We start from the raw sequence: 19,118 nt of genomic DNA, 5'->3' as shown, positions 1-19,118 counted from the left end.
TGATGCTGCAGAAGTGGGCAAACAATCGGCATTAGTATCTCAGTTGTCATGTCAGGAAACACTTGGACTAATCCCAACTTGAAAATTTGTATCAAAGTATTATTTGTATTAGTGTAACAATTTCTGGAATTTGTGTCATAGATTCATATAAGAATCTCCTCATAATTGTACTCCTAATACTTTTTTGAGCCATGCATCCCTGGATGAGGTGAAGCATGGGCCACATGGCTCTACTTCTCCCCAGTTCATAGGGCCTAATGATCCTCAAAGTGTACAAATACGTATATTAAATAGTTCCTAGATGATTAACGCATTTCTGCTTTTCAGTTCATAATGACAGCATCATTCACTGTCACAATGTCACAATACTGTTTTCTCCTAATTATCTTTATGCTTCATTTACTGAGACACAATACTGAATAATTTCTAATGTCAGTGGTGTAATTTCAGGTCAGCTGCACTGATTTTTTACTTAATGGCAGCTGAGACAGGCTATGCAACAGCCCAGTTCAACATGGCCTTCATCTGTGAGCAGAATCTGGTGAGCAAGATCAGCATTTTTAACAATTTAACATGTCCATGTGGTGTGTTCTCTGGTTTACCCCTGCATCTTATTCATGTAGACAAAAGTCTATTATTTTGATGTAAATCTATTCATCTGTACTTGTCCAGACTGCTGCTGTCTGCACACCTCCAGATTTGTGTGTCTTATGTCTGTATCGATTGTAATTGTGCTGAAGATGACACACATGCACACTAACATGTGTCAGTAATGGGATTTGAACCCACAATCTCTGGGTGTGAAGTCCAAAACCTGGACCACTAGGCCACACCTTTAGATGAGAAGCTGATTTAGGAACTTCAGTACTATTGGCATCTCCAAGACTCTTCTTGTAAAGCTCATAAAGGTGCTGTGGAAGTTCAGCCCCCAAACACAGACAGACAGACACCAGATGTCCAAAAATCAGACACGTTTAATATTCTTCTTCGTATTTACAACACCACACAATGCTCTGACAGCCACAATTCGTTCACAGTCCCTTCTTTTCTCTCTTCTCCTGATTCTTCTGCCGCCTCTACTCCTCTCCTCACAGGCTCTGTCCTCTTCCTCCCAACTCCAGCTCTTCTAATGGAGTGAGGTGGCCTCTTTTATATTGCCCTGGATGTGCTCCAGGTGCTCCCTAATGATCTTCCGGCAGCACTTCTGGGTCCAAGGCTCTGTAATCCTCCGGGCGGCCCCAACAGGGCTGAGCTTCTAAGCTCTGATCCCGAGGCTCCGATGCAGACCAGGGCGGCTCCCTCTTGTGGTCCCGGGGAGGTATTGTCCCTCTCCTGGTCCTTCCAGGAGTCCTAGCTAGGCAGGATCCTCAGCCGTCCACCACAGTGTTCACAATGCCAAATAATTTGTGCACAGAGATACTCAGGACAAAGGAATCCAAATGCCAGAGGTATAGAATCATTTGAGAAAAAAAATAGTGAAACATAGTAGAGAAATGAAAAAGAGAAGTGGAGACACTTTTAACAGAGCTGGATTTTTATAAATGAGTATAACTCTTAGCTGGCTTTTGGATTATGGTAAACACAAAGATACAGATTCAACCTGACATGAGAGGCAAGCTACAATAGCACACTAATGAAGAAAATAAAAAGCTGTCCAGAAACTGAGCTTGAGGCTTTACTCTTCAAACTGGAACACACCATGTGCGACAAAGTGGTGTGAAAGGACAACATAGACAGACATACATACATACATACATGCAGTACAAATAAATACAGTATGTGTGGGTCTCTCAGGTCCTTTAGCTTAACTAGCAAATCTAACTTAACCCTGTGCGACTGGATTTGTGTGCGAGTGAACCGTGCGATGAACGATGTGTTAACTTACTTAATCCAATTCAGGAGAAAGTAGGGTGAAATGACACCTTTTATTGGCTAACTAAATAGATTACAAATGCAAGCTTTTGAGGCAGCTAAGGCCCCTTCATCAGGCAAGGTGTAACAAAGAAACTGAAAAATACTCTTGCTTATATTGGGACAGCAACATTTCTTTGTTACACATTGCTGCCTCGTGCCTTGCATTTGTAATCTATTTAGTTAGCCAATAAAAGGTGTCATTTCACCCTACTTTCTCCTGTATCAATCTATGGCCAACACGGTACAACACTCTACTGCTATTAATCCAATTCAGAATCCATTAGAGAGTCTTATCCCAGCAGCACTGGGCATAAGTATCAACCCTGGATAAAGTGCCAGTGTATCTTAGGACACACTCAGACACACACAGAGTTAACCAAAACTGAGTCGATTGAATATTATCAGTTAATCTGACACATCCACAAACACACACACACACACATTTGAAGGAAAACTCATGCAAAAAAACGAATAAGGCAGTACCTTGACCCAGAATTCAAACACAGGACCTCAACTCCTTTTTATTTTATTAAAAGTCGCTTATCAAGGTGTCATGTTGCAGCAGGCATGAAGCTATAGCAAACAGTACCACTGGGTCACCTAATGTAGATGTGACAGGGATACAAATTAATGAACCCTGACAGCATGTGATATTAAAGTTCCTGACAGCTCTGGTACCAACTTAAACAAATGAACTGGCATCCCAAAGATGAGGAGTTATTTCAAGTCCCATACACTGTAGCAGTCAGCTATTCATGTTGATTGAAGTGGGCACCACAGACACACTACAACGCTGAAAAAACAGAACAAAAATCAATTTGATAAAAAATGAATAGCAGTGGAGAACTCAAGATCAGCACGATAGGCAAGAAGAAAATAAAGCAGATCCCTAGGGAATCACTGGAAGAGCACTGCAAGGATGAGACCAATCCACCTATTCAGTTAAACTCAGAAAAAGTTGACAGCTTACCTGAAACATTTTAAAAAAGACCACCTTAACTTCACCCACCAGCACACGCAGGCTGAGCATGCTAGTGTCACGCAGTGTCTGCAAACTGGATGGACACTTTAGTGACATCAAACTGATGTAGACTGCTGGCAAACTCAGACAATGGCATAACAATTTTGGTCAACAAAATTAGTGAGTTAGTAAAATATACAAAAAAAAGGATGAGAAAATCATGTTTAACCACCTCTAAACCTTGGCTCAAAGTAAACGTCCTTAAGGTCACACTATGCTTGGCCAAGCAATTACACCGAATCCACTTAACCCCCAAATCCATGTACTCTTCTCCTGCACTCGTTAAATGGGATTAATCCATCTGCATATTCTACTGTATCTAAACACTCCATCCATCCATCCATCCAGTGGCCTCCTAGTCAACTCCAGACCCTCCGTAGGCTTGAGCCTATTGAGTCAGCATTGGACCGACCCTGAGAAACACACAAACCTCCCTTTCTGTCTTTGAGATGTGGAAAGTTAGTCATAAATAAATATCTTCCTTACTGTTGTGTCCTTGTCTTATAAGGGTGGCCTTCTGAATCCAGACGTCAATGCGGAGTGTATCTGGAGGTACTATAACCTGTCCATCAGTAATGAGAATCCAGTTCCTTATGGTAAGAAAGTCAATGTATTGTTTCCATTTTCTATTTAATTTATTATTCTTCTGCATAAAGGGCTGCACTGATGTGTACTCTGGCTTTGATATTAGTAATCTCATGGTAGAGGGCTTTACGGAATTGATTTTTAGCCTGCTCCTGACTGCCAGTTCCCACCACTGCAACAATAAAATATCCCTTTCTCATGTTGGGAAAAATAAATGACCACCCATACTGAACTGAAGTACATGAATAAGGAGCATAAATATGAAGGAGGTGGACATTCTGTGTGGCTCAGGCACTGGTGTGCATCCAGGGTATGTGTATATGGCTGGGGAGGAGCTCGACTGATGTCTGTTGTGTTAGCTTTAGTAGGGTGAGCCAGACAAAAATATACCATGAAATGCATTCTGTCTGGCACAATAGTTATTTTCTATGTTTTACAGCACTAATAAAAATGGGGGATTTGTTATATGCTGGTCATGGTGCATTCAAGAAGGATTTAAGAGCTGCAGCAGAGATGTATAAAGAGGCTGCTTTAAGGAACGATCCTCAGGTGAGATTCTTTATGTGTTTTATTGAGATCCTACTTATGAACCAAAGGAAGCTGACGACATTATGGTGCAAATCTCAAGACCCTGCAAAGCGGAGTAAATACCCAAACCAAGACAACCATCAATGCACCCATTCAGTTTCGTTCCTGCTTATCCAATTCTTGTTCTTGGGGAATCTGATGCCTGTCTCTGGACCTTTGGACACAAGGCATAAATCCTGGACGGAGCACCAGTCTGTCACAGGGCACACTCACACACATTGGGCCAATTTAGACTCATCTAACTTAAACATCTTTTATAAAATCACAGTACTCAACAAGTTCCTAAAAAACATTATTTGTGTGACCCTTGGCACATGTTGTCTTTGCCTTTTTCATCCATGCCACCATGCCAACATTAATCAAGTTTATTAGACAACCGAGCATGACTGTAGTCTTCATCACTGAAGCTCCTAACAAACGAGCCACTGGAAAATGTCACTGAGATCTCTTCTTCTAGTCGTGAGTAAGTCGGCATGAAATAGCCAAGAAAGTGTTAAAAAAAAACTTAGGAAAGAGAAATTATATTACATTTGCGACAGATGTGGATTAGACAGCATATATCCTTACTTTAATTTCTTACATATAATAAAAGATAAATGATATTCTGATGAAAAAACACTCTCAAGACTCTTGAAAAGTATACAACCATATAAGAATTGTCTGGATAAACACCCTAGTTAGGGATTGAACTGGAAACCTTTAGAGCCCAACACCTTAGTCACAAAGTTTCACCAGCCACCTTCACATTTGGAATATTGAATATACTGACATATGAAGAGTGAAGTCCAGATGACTTCTTATTTCTCCAGGAACAGCAAGTTCCTTTCTATGTAGAGGCGTGTTGATGAAGTTGCTGGTAATAACTATGAATTTCTTGGATGACCTTAAGCACTTCTTACGTGTGAAAAAAATATATAATAAAGCTTCTTAGCCACTGGACCACTATATGTGCTTAACATGATATATTTTCTTAGATAAAGTTATGGTAGTACAGTGGTTGGCACTGGCACCTCAAAGCTCCAAGGTTTGAACACCAGACCCACCACTGCCTGTATACAGTTTGCATGATCTACCAGCGCCTACTTGGACTTCATTCCTGGTGCTTCTTTTTCTCTCCCAAAGGTCAGTAGGTTTGGGTTAACTGGCTTTGCATAAGTGAGTGTGGGTGTAAATCTGAATGTGCTCTGCAATGGACTGGCAAAATCCACGGCTTGATCCTGCCTCACAGTCATTTCAGAAAGTGGATGAAAGACTCTGTTGTTTGATGCGTAATGTGAAATTATAAATTTACGCTCATTACATCATAGATTAATTTGCACCTTAATCGCCGCACATGTTAGGCTATAAAGTTTTATAGTTAATTGCAGAGAATTAGAATTCTGCTTGAAAGAAATAACAACCACAGCGACCTCTCAGACATTTTGTTAAACACTAATAAATTGTACTCACCAAACCCACCACTCGCTCCCTGTCAGGTAGCTCCAGATCTTTATTTTTCAGGGTAGGTCTGGAAACTCTAAGAAGGTCAGAGATTTTGTTGTCTCATCTGGTTATATTAGAGCAGTCTGGCGTGACAACCAAGAAAAGAAAAGCCAGTCCTGAAAATAAAAAGCAAAACAACGATGACTAGAATGACTAAATAAGGCTAAAGAATAAATTGGATCTCTGTGCTTGAGTTTGGGCCAGCATGGTGACACATTGGTTGGAGCTGTGGACGTTGCTCACACTCTCCATGTTGTGCGGGTTTTCCTCTCACAGTGGTGACTGTAAAGTTGCTGCGTGTGTGAGTGTGCCCTGTGATAGACTGCCATCTTGTCCAGGATTGGTTCCTGCCTCTTACCCAGTACTGTTGCAATAGGCTTGAGTTCCTCAGATGAGCTGAGTCGGAGAATGTTATGTTTGATTTTAACATTATGCTTATAATGAATGCTCTATATTATAAGTTTGTGTGTTTATTAAATCTGAAGGGCTGGTACAGTCTGGGCCTACTGATCCAGGAGGGGGTTTCTCTCTCTGAGACTGTCCTGACCGAGCTGGGTTTAGCAGAGCACCTGAGAGACGACCGACACACTCTTCTCACTGAGCTCTACCAGAGGTGAGTACATCTTTTTTGTGTTGTTCACTTAATAAATACATTATTGCAGCAGGCTTTATTATATGATGCTTAAGAACCTAATGGCAGTGGGGTGAGCAATGCTGCCTTACACCGGCACAGGCCTGGATTCAGTTCTTGCCCGGGCACCATCTGTGGCATTTGCACATTCTCCATCTAGTCCTATTTCACAGGTGTGATAGACTGGCATCACAGTCTGGATGGGTATACTGAGAATTCTTGTACTTTGTATTGTGTTGCATGATTTGTATATTGTTGTTGTAATGTGGGGAACTTCCTACCCACCGATGCTACCAATGCTGAATGGGAGTGAAGTATCAAAATAAGAAAAAAAGAATAACATTCAAAGTGCAATGCTTTTTTGTAAAAATGTCACTGAATTATGTAACGCATTCTGCTGTAATATGTGTACAGCATAATTAATTCTCCAGCTGTAAAAGAAATCTGAAACAGAAATGTCTGACCTTTATTTTAAGGGTAGGACATGAATATTGAGTGAAGGACGATTAAGTTATGGCCAGTTAAATCAAAGTAGCAGAAAACTGGAAAAAATGAGGCTGAGTTAAAAGGGTCAAACGATGATATATTTTTCTCTTTCAAGTTCAGAGGCACTGTAGGAGTTTTCATGGATGGCCAATGAATTTTTTTCTTTATTTTAAAATGAAACTCTAAAGCATTTGCCGCACTGTATAGAGGACATTCAAATAGACCGTGTGCATGGCTGAGACAGCGTGTGCTTGATGCTGTACGCCAATAATCCAATCAGCTGCTGTACAGCTGTGATTCCTCACTCAGATGTTGTGGATTAAAATATTCAGTGGTGCACTGAGAGTAACAATGCTAAAGCAGCGATGGTATTTGGAATAGTTTGGCCATTCCGTGGACCATTATATTGTTACAATCAGATGCCTTGAACTAATAAACGATATGCGGTTAATGTCAGTGCATTTGATAAAGCCGCGTCAGGGATGTGAATCTAAAAAAGAAAGGGAAACCACACTGGAACAAAAGCACTGCTTTGACGCTGGATGCGGCCAGTTTAAAAAACCGAGTGGAGAACATGCGTGTGTGAGGGATTAAGCTGGCGTGAAAATCTGAGTGGCTTTACACCAAGTTTAGTTTTTATACATCGCGATATGAGTATGGAAACGGAAGTACGCAACATTTTCAATCATCCGCAGGGTGCTAGTACTCCTGAAAGCAAAGAGCAGCTGTAGTTCAGATGTGACAAGACTAATTCTGTACCAGGAGTTGTGCTGTATGCCTGTATGACACAGTCTGATCATGCAGATGTTGTATAGAGTAAATGTGCAAAACTGAGAGACAACTGCAATGTGGTCAGTGAACGACAGCTGATTAGGTTTGCATACGGACTGGGCAAAAGTTACTGATAATGTGCTGGCTGTAAAAAAAAAATCTAAAACAGAAATGTCTGACCTTTATTTTGAGGGTAGGACATGAATATTGAGTGAAGGACGATGAAGTTATGGCCAGTTAAATCAAAGTAGCAGAAAACTGGAAAAAATGAGGCTGAGTTAAAAGGGTCAAACGATGATATATTTTTCTCTTTCAAGTTCAGAGGCACTGTAGGAGTTTTCATGGATGGCCAATGAATTTTTTTCTTTATTTTCAAATGAGGGATATTGTTTCCTGTTTCATGCAGTTCCTACTTAATGATGTCACTGGCTGACTTTAAATCTGTCTGACAGAAAATGAATGACTTTTCTAGAACTACAGTACAACTCTGTTGAGGTTCCAGAAACCCAGTATCATATCCACCGATCTACTCAAAGAGACAATGCAGTGGATCATCATCTGATAACTGAGAAGACGGTGGGCACAGACTGATAATGAGATGAATTTGTGATTAATTTTTGTTTGACACCCACCTCTTACCAATCTTCTCCTAGATGTAGAGACCACGAGAGTGAGGAGTCCTATCTGCCCTGCAGCCTGGCTCTTCTACAGTACCAGGTGAAGCTTCTCTGGAGTCAACACAGCACTGCACTCAAGGTAACTCCTGCAGCCTCAGAAAAGGATTTGGGGTTTACATTGATACAACGTTCTCATCATCCAGGCAGTGCGCTGAAGTAAAAACAAAATCAAATGTTAGTTATGGTTCTGAATATAATTCAAAGGACAATATACTCACACTGTAAAAGATACTTGAGAGAATGCTGGTCACAACATAACTGAACAAGTTTCAACATATACATATAGTATAACAAAAGAGTGTGAATAGGGACTTACTCCATCTATATAAGTGCTGACACATTTACTACTCTGTAGGCAAGAAACAAGGATATGAACTTAAAATGTGCTGCTACAAGGAGCCAATATAGTGATCTGAAAAAAGCAGTGCTGACCTTGGCTGGTTGAACACCAGGGGCCTCATGCATAACGTCGTGCGTAGAATTCACACTAAAATATGGTGTACGGACAAAAAAACTCCAGATGCATAAATCTTTGCATACGCCAATTTTCCACGCAGTCAGCATGAAAAGTAATGCACGTGCATGCGCCTGCTGCCACTCCCCAAAGTCCTCCCAGAATTACACCTCTTTGAATATGCAAATCAATATAAATAGCCCCTTATGTTTTGCGTTGTGTGAAAAGACAATGGCGAAAGCACTGGGGTAAAAGAAGAATTTCAGCGAATACCAAGTAGAGACAAGGATAAATCTAGTATTTGTTGGTTTAAGCAGTGATATAAACAACAAAAGGAAGTTGATTGAGTAACAAATTTTAGAAAATCGCAAAGTGCCCAGAATAAATAAGAAGTGGACAGATATCAAAGTCGCCATGAAAAGGCGAGTCGTAGCCCACAATCTGGGTGTCATATAGAAGTGGATTAGGGTACCGAGAAAAAAAAAAATAGGAACACAGTTAAAAAAAATGCCCAAATGTCAACTTTAATCTTGAAATTTCCACTTTAATCACGTAGTTTTTGTCATTCAAGTAGAACATCATAAAATTCATCTTAAAATCGTTTAATTTACTATTTTTTCAAATACCATCGTAACTAAAGTAGCACATTAAATGCTTTGTATTGTATGTGTTCTTCTATGTGCTCTATGTGTGTGAATTACTACGTGCTTCTTAAAAGGGTTTCTCTTCCTCCGACAGGACATAGAATCCATTACATTCATGATATTACAGCTCTCTGAATAATTTAAATACTGAGAAGTATACGTGATTTGATTTTCATGATGATAGGAATTAAAGCATGCATTAAACATGGGGAATTAGTGGTGCAGTGATAGTGAGGAACTGGCGTCCCGTCCAGAGATTGTTCCTGCCTCCCGCAAGATGCTTGCTGCACAACCTTCGATGAAATAATTTATTGCAACAGTACTGTCTTTCTCAAACATACTAACACCCAATTCCTGTCCTTACTTTTCTTTCTTCAAGTAACTTTAATCGCCATACAATCAGCTCTGTAGTAGATGTAAAGCCATGTGTAAGCTTAGAATGCTGATTCTTCAAAACGTTTATGGAACATTGAAATAGCTTCATAGCACATGTTTAATTATTCCATCCATCTATCCATCCAGGGTCGCGTCAGTCTCAGCAAGAATACAGCACAAGGCAGGAACAGTCCCTGAAGGGGGCGCCAGCTTGTCGATACTGCTGTCCACTGTGTCTTCACATGTTTAATTGTTAACAATATACATTATTTTAATGAAATTTAAAACTTATCTGTATATTGTAATAAACATGCTTTACTACATTTCGTCTTAAAAATGATATCAAGAGCTCCAATAAGATAGCCAGTCGTCATCATATGTAAATACATGCTTTATAAAGTGGCTCAGGCAATAATATAAATGTAGTGCAAGTTTACAGTGAAGTGATTGTTCTTATAAGTACAAATAGTTCTACTAGGAACACTTGATGGACTGATTGAGTGCGTTTAGAGCACTTGGGGCAAAATTGTTTCTGAAGAGCGAGGTCTGCGCAGGAAAAACTCTGAAGCATTTACCGCACTGTATGGGAGACGTTCAAATAGACCATGTGCATGGCTGAGACAGCGTGTGCTGGATGCTGTACGCCGGTAATCCAATCAGCTGCTGTACAGCTGTGATTCCTCACTCAGATGCAGTGGATTAAAAATATTCAGTGGTGCACTGAGAGTAACAACGCTAAAGCAGCGATGGTATTTGTAATAGTTTGGCCATTACGTGGACCATTATATTGTTACAGGTTGATTACAATCAGATGCCTTGAACTAATAAACGATATGCGGTTAATGTCAGTGTATTTGATAAAGCCGCGTCAGGGATGTGAATCTAAAAAAGAAAGGGAAACCACACTGGAACAAAAGCACTGCTTTGACGCTGGGTGCCGCCAGTTTACAAAACCGAGTGGAGAACATAACGACCATTCCACAGGTGCATGTTAATTAATTGATTATGGTTAATTGAACATGCACGGAAAACGTTGTTTAAACCCTTTACAATGAAGATCTGTAAAGTTATTTGGATTTTTAAAACATTATTGTTGAAATACACAGTCCTGAAAAAGGGACGTTTCTTTTTTTGCTGAGTATATATATACATATCTACATATACACACATACATATACATACACACACATATATACACACAAATACATATATATATACATACAAACATATATAACAAAATCTTAATTTATTTATCCATTCCTAAATAATTAAATGGGCAGGCTATTTCGTATCAGTGCAATACGCTGCTTGTTAAAACGGATGACTCCCGCTCTTACGTGCAAGTCTGCGTGGATATTATGAACTATCGTATTTGTTCAAGTTCTATTTAAATTTTAAATAGAAGGAATTTTTATTTAGTTGACAGAATATTATTCCGGAATAAATCAACTCAAACCTTAAATAACTTATAATATTTTGCTCTCCATAAAAATATATCCTGTCTAAATTATACAAGTTAGAAATAAAGTAAATGTTAAACGAACAAACATTCAAATTTCTTTATTCTTATGTAATTTTATATAAAAAATAAACTTAAATTTTTAAATATCCCAAAAGATTTTGCTCTCCATAAAAATATATCCTGTCAAAATTATACAAATTCAAATATGAACATGCTGCATAACAAAACCTAGAAATATAAATAAAATGTGTTCTTTTCAGCAATAACAAATCAAATCATTCAGTTGTCTTTGCTCATATGTCATTTTAGAGCTGGACGCCTGGCATTTTTTTTTGGCAAGAAGTTCGTTTATGTTTGGTGTGAGGTTCTGTGTTGTGGAGATTCTCAGGATGGATTGCAGGTGCTCATCAGTGAGGCGACTCCTGTGTGCTGTTTTGTTATTCTTTATCACTGAGAAGAGCTTCTCACACAGATATGTGCTACCAAACATGCACAAGGTTCGAGCCGCATGTAGACGGAGCTGGAGCGTTTCTGCGGGAATGGAGTGAATAAACTGTGCGGGCCCTGCAGTATCATACTTTGCCTTCAGTGTGCCATTACACTGCAGCTCAATCACCTCCATCTGAATCTGCACAGGTGCAGTTTCCACATCGACGGCAAATGGGTTGCGAAAACAACTCAAAATTCTTTTTTTGTTCTTCAAAGTCACCAAAGCGCCGTGCGAGCTCAGTGCGCAGTGCGCTCAGTTTATCAGCAAAGTGTGTATTTGAGAACACCGTAGTGCCGACTTGGTTCAAGATTACTTGGCAACAGGGAAAGTGGGGCAAGTTGCACTGGTGCATTTGTGTCTCCCATAAAAGCAGCTTCACTTGAAATCACTTTGTGATTTTGCACGGGTAAAAACGTCTCCTGGATTTAGGGTTGCCACCCGTCCTTTAAAATACGGAATCGTCCCGTATTTGAGAATGAAATTGCGCGTCCGTTTTGAATCAATACGGGACGGGTTTTGTTCCGTATTTTTTTATCATTTTTTTTAAAGCAGCGTCTCATGCAAATCATCCCACACGCATTTTATGAAGATGCCTCCTTTCCTACTTTTGATTGGGTAATACTTGATGTCATTGTTAGTTTGATTGGTCTTTTTAACTGTCCAGTGAGGAGGGCGGGTCTTTTAAGTAGAGTCTGCAAAGTGTGCGTCCCTTATTTTTTTGTATTAAAAGTGGTAACCCTAGCTGGATTCTTCTTTAACTCTTCTGCTTTCTATATCTTCTGCATTGCATTCAGGTCTTTCAAGTTATCGTGATGTTTTGTCTCATAGTGCCGTCTTAGATTAAATTCTGTAATTACAGCCACATTAGCTCCACAAATGAGACACACGGGTTCAGTAAACATATACTCAGCCTCCCATCGGTTTTTAAAGGCTCTATTTTCAGAATCAACTTTTCTTTTCGGTATCGTGTGGGCTAGCTTCGCAATAACTTGCAGCATCATAAGCTAGACTTGATTAACGCGGTAAGTGTTCAGCAAGGCAGCTTTGCCTTTTATTAGTATAGATTAGATCCTGCCAGGTTTTGAAAAAGTTCTGCACAGATCCTTTAAGTGAGAATTTGATTTTTTCCAATTTCAAATAATATAAAACATCAGTTACCCACTGACTTAAAAGAGGAGAGTTAGGATTCTTCCAGTTTAGCAAAATAAGTCTGTGTGCCAATAGTGTAGTGAATGCAATCACAGTTTGTTTGTCCTTCTCCGCTTAAGTTCTGGAAGAACACCAAACACAGGAGGGATTGTGACTCCAAGGCTGTCTGAAAGGCACTTAAAAATGTTTGTCCAGAATAATGTTAATTTGGTGCAGGCCCAAAACATGTGACCCAGTGAGGCTGGAACTTGATTGCAGTGTTCGCAGGTTGGATCTTGACCTGGAAACATTTTGGATAATTTTAAGCGAGACAGATGTGCTCGATATATAATTTTGAGTTGTATAATTGTATGCTTTGCGCATATCGAGCTCGAGTGAATTCTCTGCATTGCTACCTTCCACTACTTTTCTGATATGTTGAGTGGGATCCTTTTCCCACTGTCCTCTTGGATCTTTGAAAGGGAGGGACTGTAAAATATTTTTATATATTGCAGAAATGCTGTCTGAGTTCTCGAGACTGAGCAATATTTTTTTCCAACATAGAGGAATGTGCGAGATGAGGAAAATTGGGCAGGTTCTGTTTGACAAAGTTTCTGATTTGAAGATAGTGAAAGAAATGTGTTGCTGGAAAGTTACATTTGGAATGTAATTGTTCATAGGATGCAAAGATGTTGTCTATATAAAGATCTCTAAGCAATTTAATCCCAAATGTTTTCCAGATATTAAAAACTGCATATGTTTGCGAGGGTTGAAAAAATGTGGTTCTCATGCAGAGGTGCCACAGATAAAATATTCTCCATCTTAAAATGCTTCCTACATTGGTTCCATATTCTAAGTGAGTGAAGCACCACTGGGTTATTAGTATATTGGTGATAACTTGCATTTATTGGGGCACAAAGCAGGGAATAATAAAGAAGTACTGCAGGATTTTATTTGTATTGTCCACCAAGCCTGTGTATGTTCACCTGTTTGTGTCCAGGTTTTTATAGCTTGTATGTTTGCTGCCCAGTAATAAAACTGAAAGTTAGGTAGAGCCATGCCACCTTCTGCCTTAGGTCTTCGTAGGGTCACTCTTTGGATACGTGGATGTTTTAAGTTCCAAATAAATGAGGTTATGGTTGAATCTAATTGCTTAAAAAATAATTTACTGATGTATATTGGAATGTTATGAAATAAAAACAGAAGCTTAGGAAGGATATACATCTTAGCAATGTTAATTCTTCCAGTTAGAGTGAGATGAAGGGTTGACCATCTATGCAAGTCTTGCTTAATTTTTTCCATACAGATGGTGAATTTTTTTTGATAAAGAGCTTTATGTTTACTCCTAGGTATTTAAACTGACCTGCAATGATAAAAGGGAAGGTGTACAATCTAATATTGTATGCTTGAGAATTCACTGGAAAGAGCACACTTTTATTCAAATTAATTCTGAGATCAGAGATCTTTTGGAATTCTGTTAGTGCTGTTAGGACTGCAGGCACAGTATTTTGTGGATCTGATATATACAGTACCGTACCTTCTGCACATAGAGAAAGTTTCTGTTCATGTTCTTCTCTGATAATTCCCTTTATCTGATAAGCATTTTGACAGTGGACTGCCAGTGGTTCAATGGCGATTGCAAAAAGTAGTGGTGACGGGGGCATCCTTGTCTGGTACCATGTTCTAGTTTAAAGTAGTCTCAGCAAATGTTATTTATACAAACTGAAGCTTCTGGATTGGTATACAGTAGTTTGATCCATTCACAAATATTCAGGCCAAACCCAAATTTCTCTAATGTAGTGAAAAGGTAGTTCCATTCAATCATATCAAATGCTTTTTCTGCACTAAATATCTATTTGTGGTATCTGTAATGTATCCAGAAATGCATTAGATTGTGTTTTGTCTTCTTTAAACTCAATAGAATATAAGGATTTATAGTAGTCTCTCAATGTATGCATTATATTTTTATGGTCAATGATTTTATCTCCGTTCGTGTTGGTGATTGCTGAGATTGCATTGCAAACTTCTTGCTTCTGGACTTGCTGAGCTAAGAGATTATTTGCTTTTTCTCTGTGTTCATAGTAATGATGTCTTAATTTAAAAATGAGTTGTTCAGATTCTTTGGTTGTTAAGAGGTTGAGTTCTGAATGCAGAGCCTGCCTTTTCCTATGGAGAGCCTCACTTGGACACCTGGCATGCTCTTGATCAATTCTAGTAATTTTGCTGGTTAGCTCTGATACCTTCTTGGTTTATAATTTATTTCTGTGGGAAAGATATAAAATAATCTGTGCTCTTAAGAAGGCCTTTAGAGCTTCCCAGAGTATTCCTGCAGAGACCTCTGAGGATGTATTTGTCTCTAGGAAGAAACTGATTTGTTTTGATATAAATTCTGTAAAGTTCTTATCTGCTAATAGAAGTGGGTTAAGACTCCATCTGCAAGAAGAGTATGTGGAGCCTAATGATTTTAGCTCCAAGATCAGAAGGGCATGGTCAGAAATAACAATAGCGTCATACTTGCAAGATTTAATCATAGGCAAGAAATTATTATCTATAAAGAAATAATCAATTCTACAGCAACAATGATACACTGATGAGTAGAATGAATATGTTCTTGAGTTTGGGTTTAGAAACCTCCAGGAGTCTGATAAGTTGTGGTCAGTTAAAAACTGTGTAATTGTCTTTGCAGTGTTAGTTGTCATCACCCCTGTGATAGGAGACCTATCTAAGAGTGGATTTAAAACATAATTAAAGTCCCCAGCCATTATAATTTTGAGTGTTCACATTGGAAATAGATGCAAATACATTTTGCATGAATTCCCTATCATCGAAATTGGATGCATAAACATTTATCAAAATCACTTTACAGTTAAATAAATTGCCCATGACAAGCACATATCCCCCTTCAGGATCAGATACTACATCTGATGCTACAAATGAGAATGTATGAGAATTCCCACACCTCTAGTTTTCTTTGTAAAACTAGAATTGAACATTTGGCCAGTCCAGTCTTTTTGCAGCTGGAACTGATCCTTGCTTAGTAAGTTGGTCTCCTATAAAAATACTATCTTAGCGTTTAGACTTGTTAGGTGAGAGAATACTTTCTTTGTCTTTAATTTGTGATTCAGGCCTTTAATATTCCAGCTCACAAAGTTAACTGTCCCATCATGGAGACATTGATTCTGAATTTTTGATGTTATTTTGTAGTCTTAACTGGAAGTGAGACAGCTTTAACCTTAATTTCCAATAAATAAATAAATACGCGTTTCTGAAACATCTAAAAATTGTGCAGCACACTTGTCTTCAGTAGTGATGGGTCGTTCTTGAATGATTCATTCATTTTGAACGAATCTTTAATGTGACTCGGGAAGAACGAGTCGTCTTGTGGGAGTGATTCGTTTAGTTGCGCATGCGCATTTATGCAACTTCCTATAGATTCTGTATTGGAATAAGCTTAACCAACTCAGTCTGAGCCGGAAACAGAATTGATTAGTTCATCTCTCGAGTCTTCGGGTTCGAGCCGTTCGTTCATCACGTGACAGCCCCATAAGCTTAACCTATGCAGTCTGAGCCGGAAAGAGAATTGATTAGTTCATTCCTCGAGTCTTTCGACTCATTCGTTCTTTTGTCACGTGACCACTTACCTGTTCAGTACCTCAGTCAAATACTAACTTAAAATTCCATTTGTTGTATGTTGGATCATATTTAGAAATTATCACAAACTTATCAAAAATATCTAAAACGCATTTTCTTATAGATAAAAAAGGTCTGTCAATTTCTGTCACTGTGATTTTCTTACTGTTTCTTCAGGATCTGTGGTGTGTTATTTTATAAATAAATAATCCTGTTACAAATAAATTATAGATTAATTATTGTGATCAACATTTGTGTAAGCGGTAGATGTGTTAGGGAGGTAACAGGTAACATTTTAATTATATTTTGCTAAAATGAACGAAATGACTCAAAAAAAGATTTGTTCATTTTGCTGAACGAGACTCAAAGGTTCGAGTCGGTAAAATGATCCGAACTTCCCATCACTAGTCTTCAGACACCTCTAAGTAAAAGCACCTTTCCTGACAAATTTCCTTGAAGAGTAGGGGTGAGTCCACTGGGAGCCAAGTTGTTTCATGGGGATGGACAGACAGACAGGCATGACAACAACATTGGGTGCTTTGGCATTTTGTGTAAACGCACGTAAAAAGACATAATAGCAAACCAAAGTTCATCCTGGGACTAATGACATATACTGTGGTGACTGGCTGTAAGAACACTGATAGAAGTGTGGAGGCAAATTAATAGTCCATGACTCAGCACAACCAGTCAGTCTTTACTGAGATCTGGCAGTGACGGAGAACATAGACTTAAAGATCTTTTCTCAAACAGGATCTCATTATCTCATAGAGAAGGCTGTCATGTCAGACAAAAGTAATGTCAAGTAACACATAAAAATAATCACATAAAAATTATCACAATATAATAGGTTCCATCTAAGGCACTGAAGAAACTGAGTCAATGTTTTGAAATAAAAATATGACATTTCAGTACAACATTTGTTGTTCAGTAAATGCAGAGAAATGGTCAAGGGACTAACATTTAACATTTGTTAAAGGCACTATATCATCTGTCACTTTTTCCATCCATCCAGTGGTGGAGTCAATGAAGGATTTTAAAGGTTCAAGTGTTCCTTGAAGATAGGTGCTAATGCAGTATAATTTAGAATCCATCTCATTTTTATCTCAAAGACAACCCCGCTTCCCAACCAGAATGATGTGTGGCCTACAAGAAGACACATGACAGTCAAGCTCAAAGTTAAACCAGAATAAGAATGCTGAAGAGAAGTCCTACTCAATCCACCACCAGCCCACAACCCCGCTAAGCCATTCTTCTTATTTCGTTTCTCCGTGGTGTCAACAACTGGTCAACAGTGTATCCATCCAGTCCCCCCATCACTGCTCTTTTTCTCGTTAACACTTTACGTATTCTGTATGGCTGTGTCTGAAATAGTGGCTGATGGCAGACGGATTCTTTGGACGGAGCACAGAAGTGTATGCTCGCTGTTTGTGGTAGTCATATCACTAAATTATCATTTTACAATAATCAGATAATCTTAATGGAGTACCGTCCTGTAACCTCACAAGCCTGATGGACTGAATGGCCTACAAATGGTTTATGTTCATTCATGATGTGAGACTGTATGTCCTGTCACTGAATAATCCAGTAGGACACACTTTAGATGTGCAAATACAAAATATAACAGCGATGATGGTGTTGTCTGATTGACCCCACTACACTTCTTTGTTATTTGTAGTTTTCAAGTGTCATCGGCATTGCAGTTGTGTCCAGTCTGACCTTCTTAACTATCCTGGTGAGAGTCCGAGGTGCGTCCTCTACCAATGTTTAACTCGTCTGTTGCTTCAAAGGTAAGACGTTCAGTCATTCAGCCTTTAGCCTACTTAGCTACAGTTTTTTAGTCAGCTAACCCCACTTGTTGCCATAAAGGATCTCAGAGAGCTTGTCCCAGCAGAATGGGGCACAAGTGACTTGCTTAATAAAATGTATGTTTGGCCGAGTATTATTAAAATTGTATCAAGGTAATGTTTAATCGTGTTATCAGATCACCTATGGCTTACACCTCCTCTGAAAAGCACCAATTAAACTCTTTGGTTTTAAATAGATGGTGGATAGGAAGAAATTTGAAAACCAGCTATGCAACTGTTACACCCTTGGGACTTCTATAGCAGGTTGTCACTGACTGGGGCTGTCCTTACTTACAAACCTTTATTTCATCCCAGCTTACCACCACTAGAAGACTCCACAAAGGCATCTCCTTCTGCCCTTAATGGACTGCAGTTACCATTACACAGGCCACTGTGGCCATCTCGGCTGTCCTCTGCTTCACTGGGTTTGCAGCCCCGGAGGATGACACGGAGGAAGAGCCTTTCTACAGCCCTTCATGTGAAAAAGTCGCTCATGTTCCAGAAAACCAGCATGGCTACTTTAGAATGGCTTGGGTGTCACTGCAGATGGTGATGAGAATTCGGCGATGTGTTACTCTTATGGGTTATGGAGTCTGAGAGTCTTCAAGTGTAAAAAATGGGTCTGTTCTATGAGCCAATAACACACCTCAAAGTGTTTTTTTTTCTTTTTTACTAAAATAAACGCATCAAATCATGCCCTAAACATAATCCTAAAGTTTGTGGTATATATATGAGAGGACACCCAAAAATTCCCAGAGTTGGTGCACAGTATGGCAGGAGGGTGTAGCTACTGAAGATGCTGCTGGGTATCCTATGCCTACATCTGGTAATCAGTCTGACGAGTTGACCGAGTGTCAATTTCTGCTGTTTATTCTACAATCATGCAGGTGACTTGGGTGATTATTTTTCTCCAAGCCACCAGACATATTTTCAACA

The 19,118-nt window shown here is 39.1% G+C and overlaps 1 protein-coding gene across 3 annotated transcripts in view; it reads left to right on the top strand.

Annotated features, from left to right (window-relative positions):
* LOC120523950 (protein sel-1 homolog 3) overlaps positions 1-18,890 on the top strand; it is an 81,061-nt gene extending 62,171 nt beyond the window's left edge. For all 3 annotated transcript variants that reach the window (XM_039745687.1, XM_039745685.1, XM_039745686.1), the window contains exons 19-25: positions 451-541; positions 3,444-3,531; positions 3,960-4,069; positions 6,076-6,203; positions 8,132-8,234; positions 18,014-18,125; positions 18,498-18,890. In XM_039745687.1, coding sequence (XP_039601621.1) covers positions 451-541; positions 3,444-3,531; positions 3,960-4,069; positions 6,076-6,203; positions 8,132-8,234; positions 18,014-18,106 — 613 coding nt within the window. In that variant the 3' untranslated portion in view covers positions 18,107-18,125; positions 18,498-18,890. The remainder of the gene's footprint in view (positions 1-450; positions 542-3,443; positions 3,532-3,959; positions 4,070-6,075; positions 6,204-8,131; positions 8,235-18,013; positions 18,126-18,497) is intronic.
* Positions 18,891-19,118: the final 228 nt, after the last annotated feature.

This window comes from Polypterus senegalus, chromosome 2, assembly GCF_016835505.1.
Source record: "Polypterus senegalus isolate Bchr_013 chromosome 2, ASM1683550v1, whole genome shotgun sequence".
NCBI lineage: Eukaryota > Metazoa > Chordata > Cladistia > Polypteriformes > Polypteridae > Polypterus > Polypterus senegalus.
The sequence above is the reverse complement of the archived record's forward strand: the minus strand, read 5'-3'. Positions and strand labels throughout refer to the sequence as shown.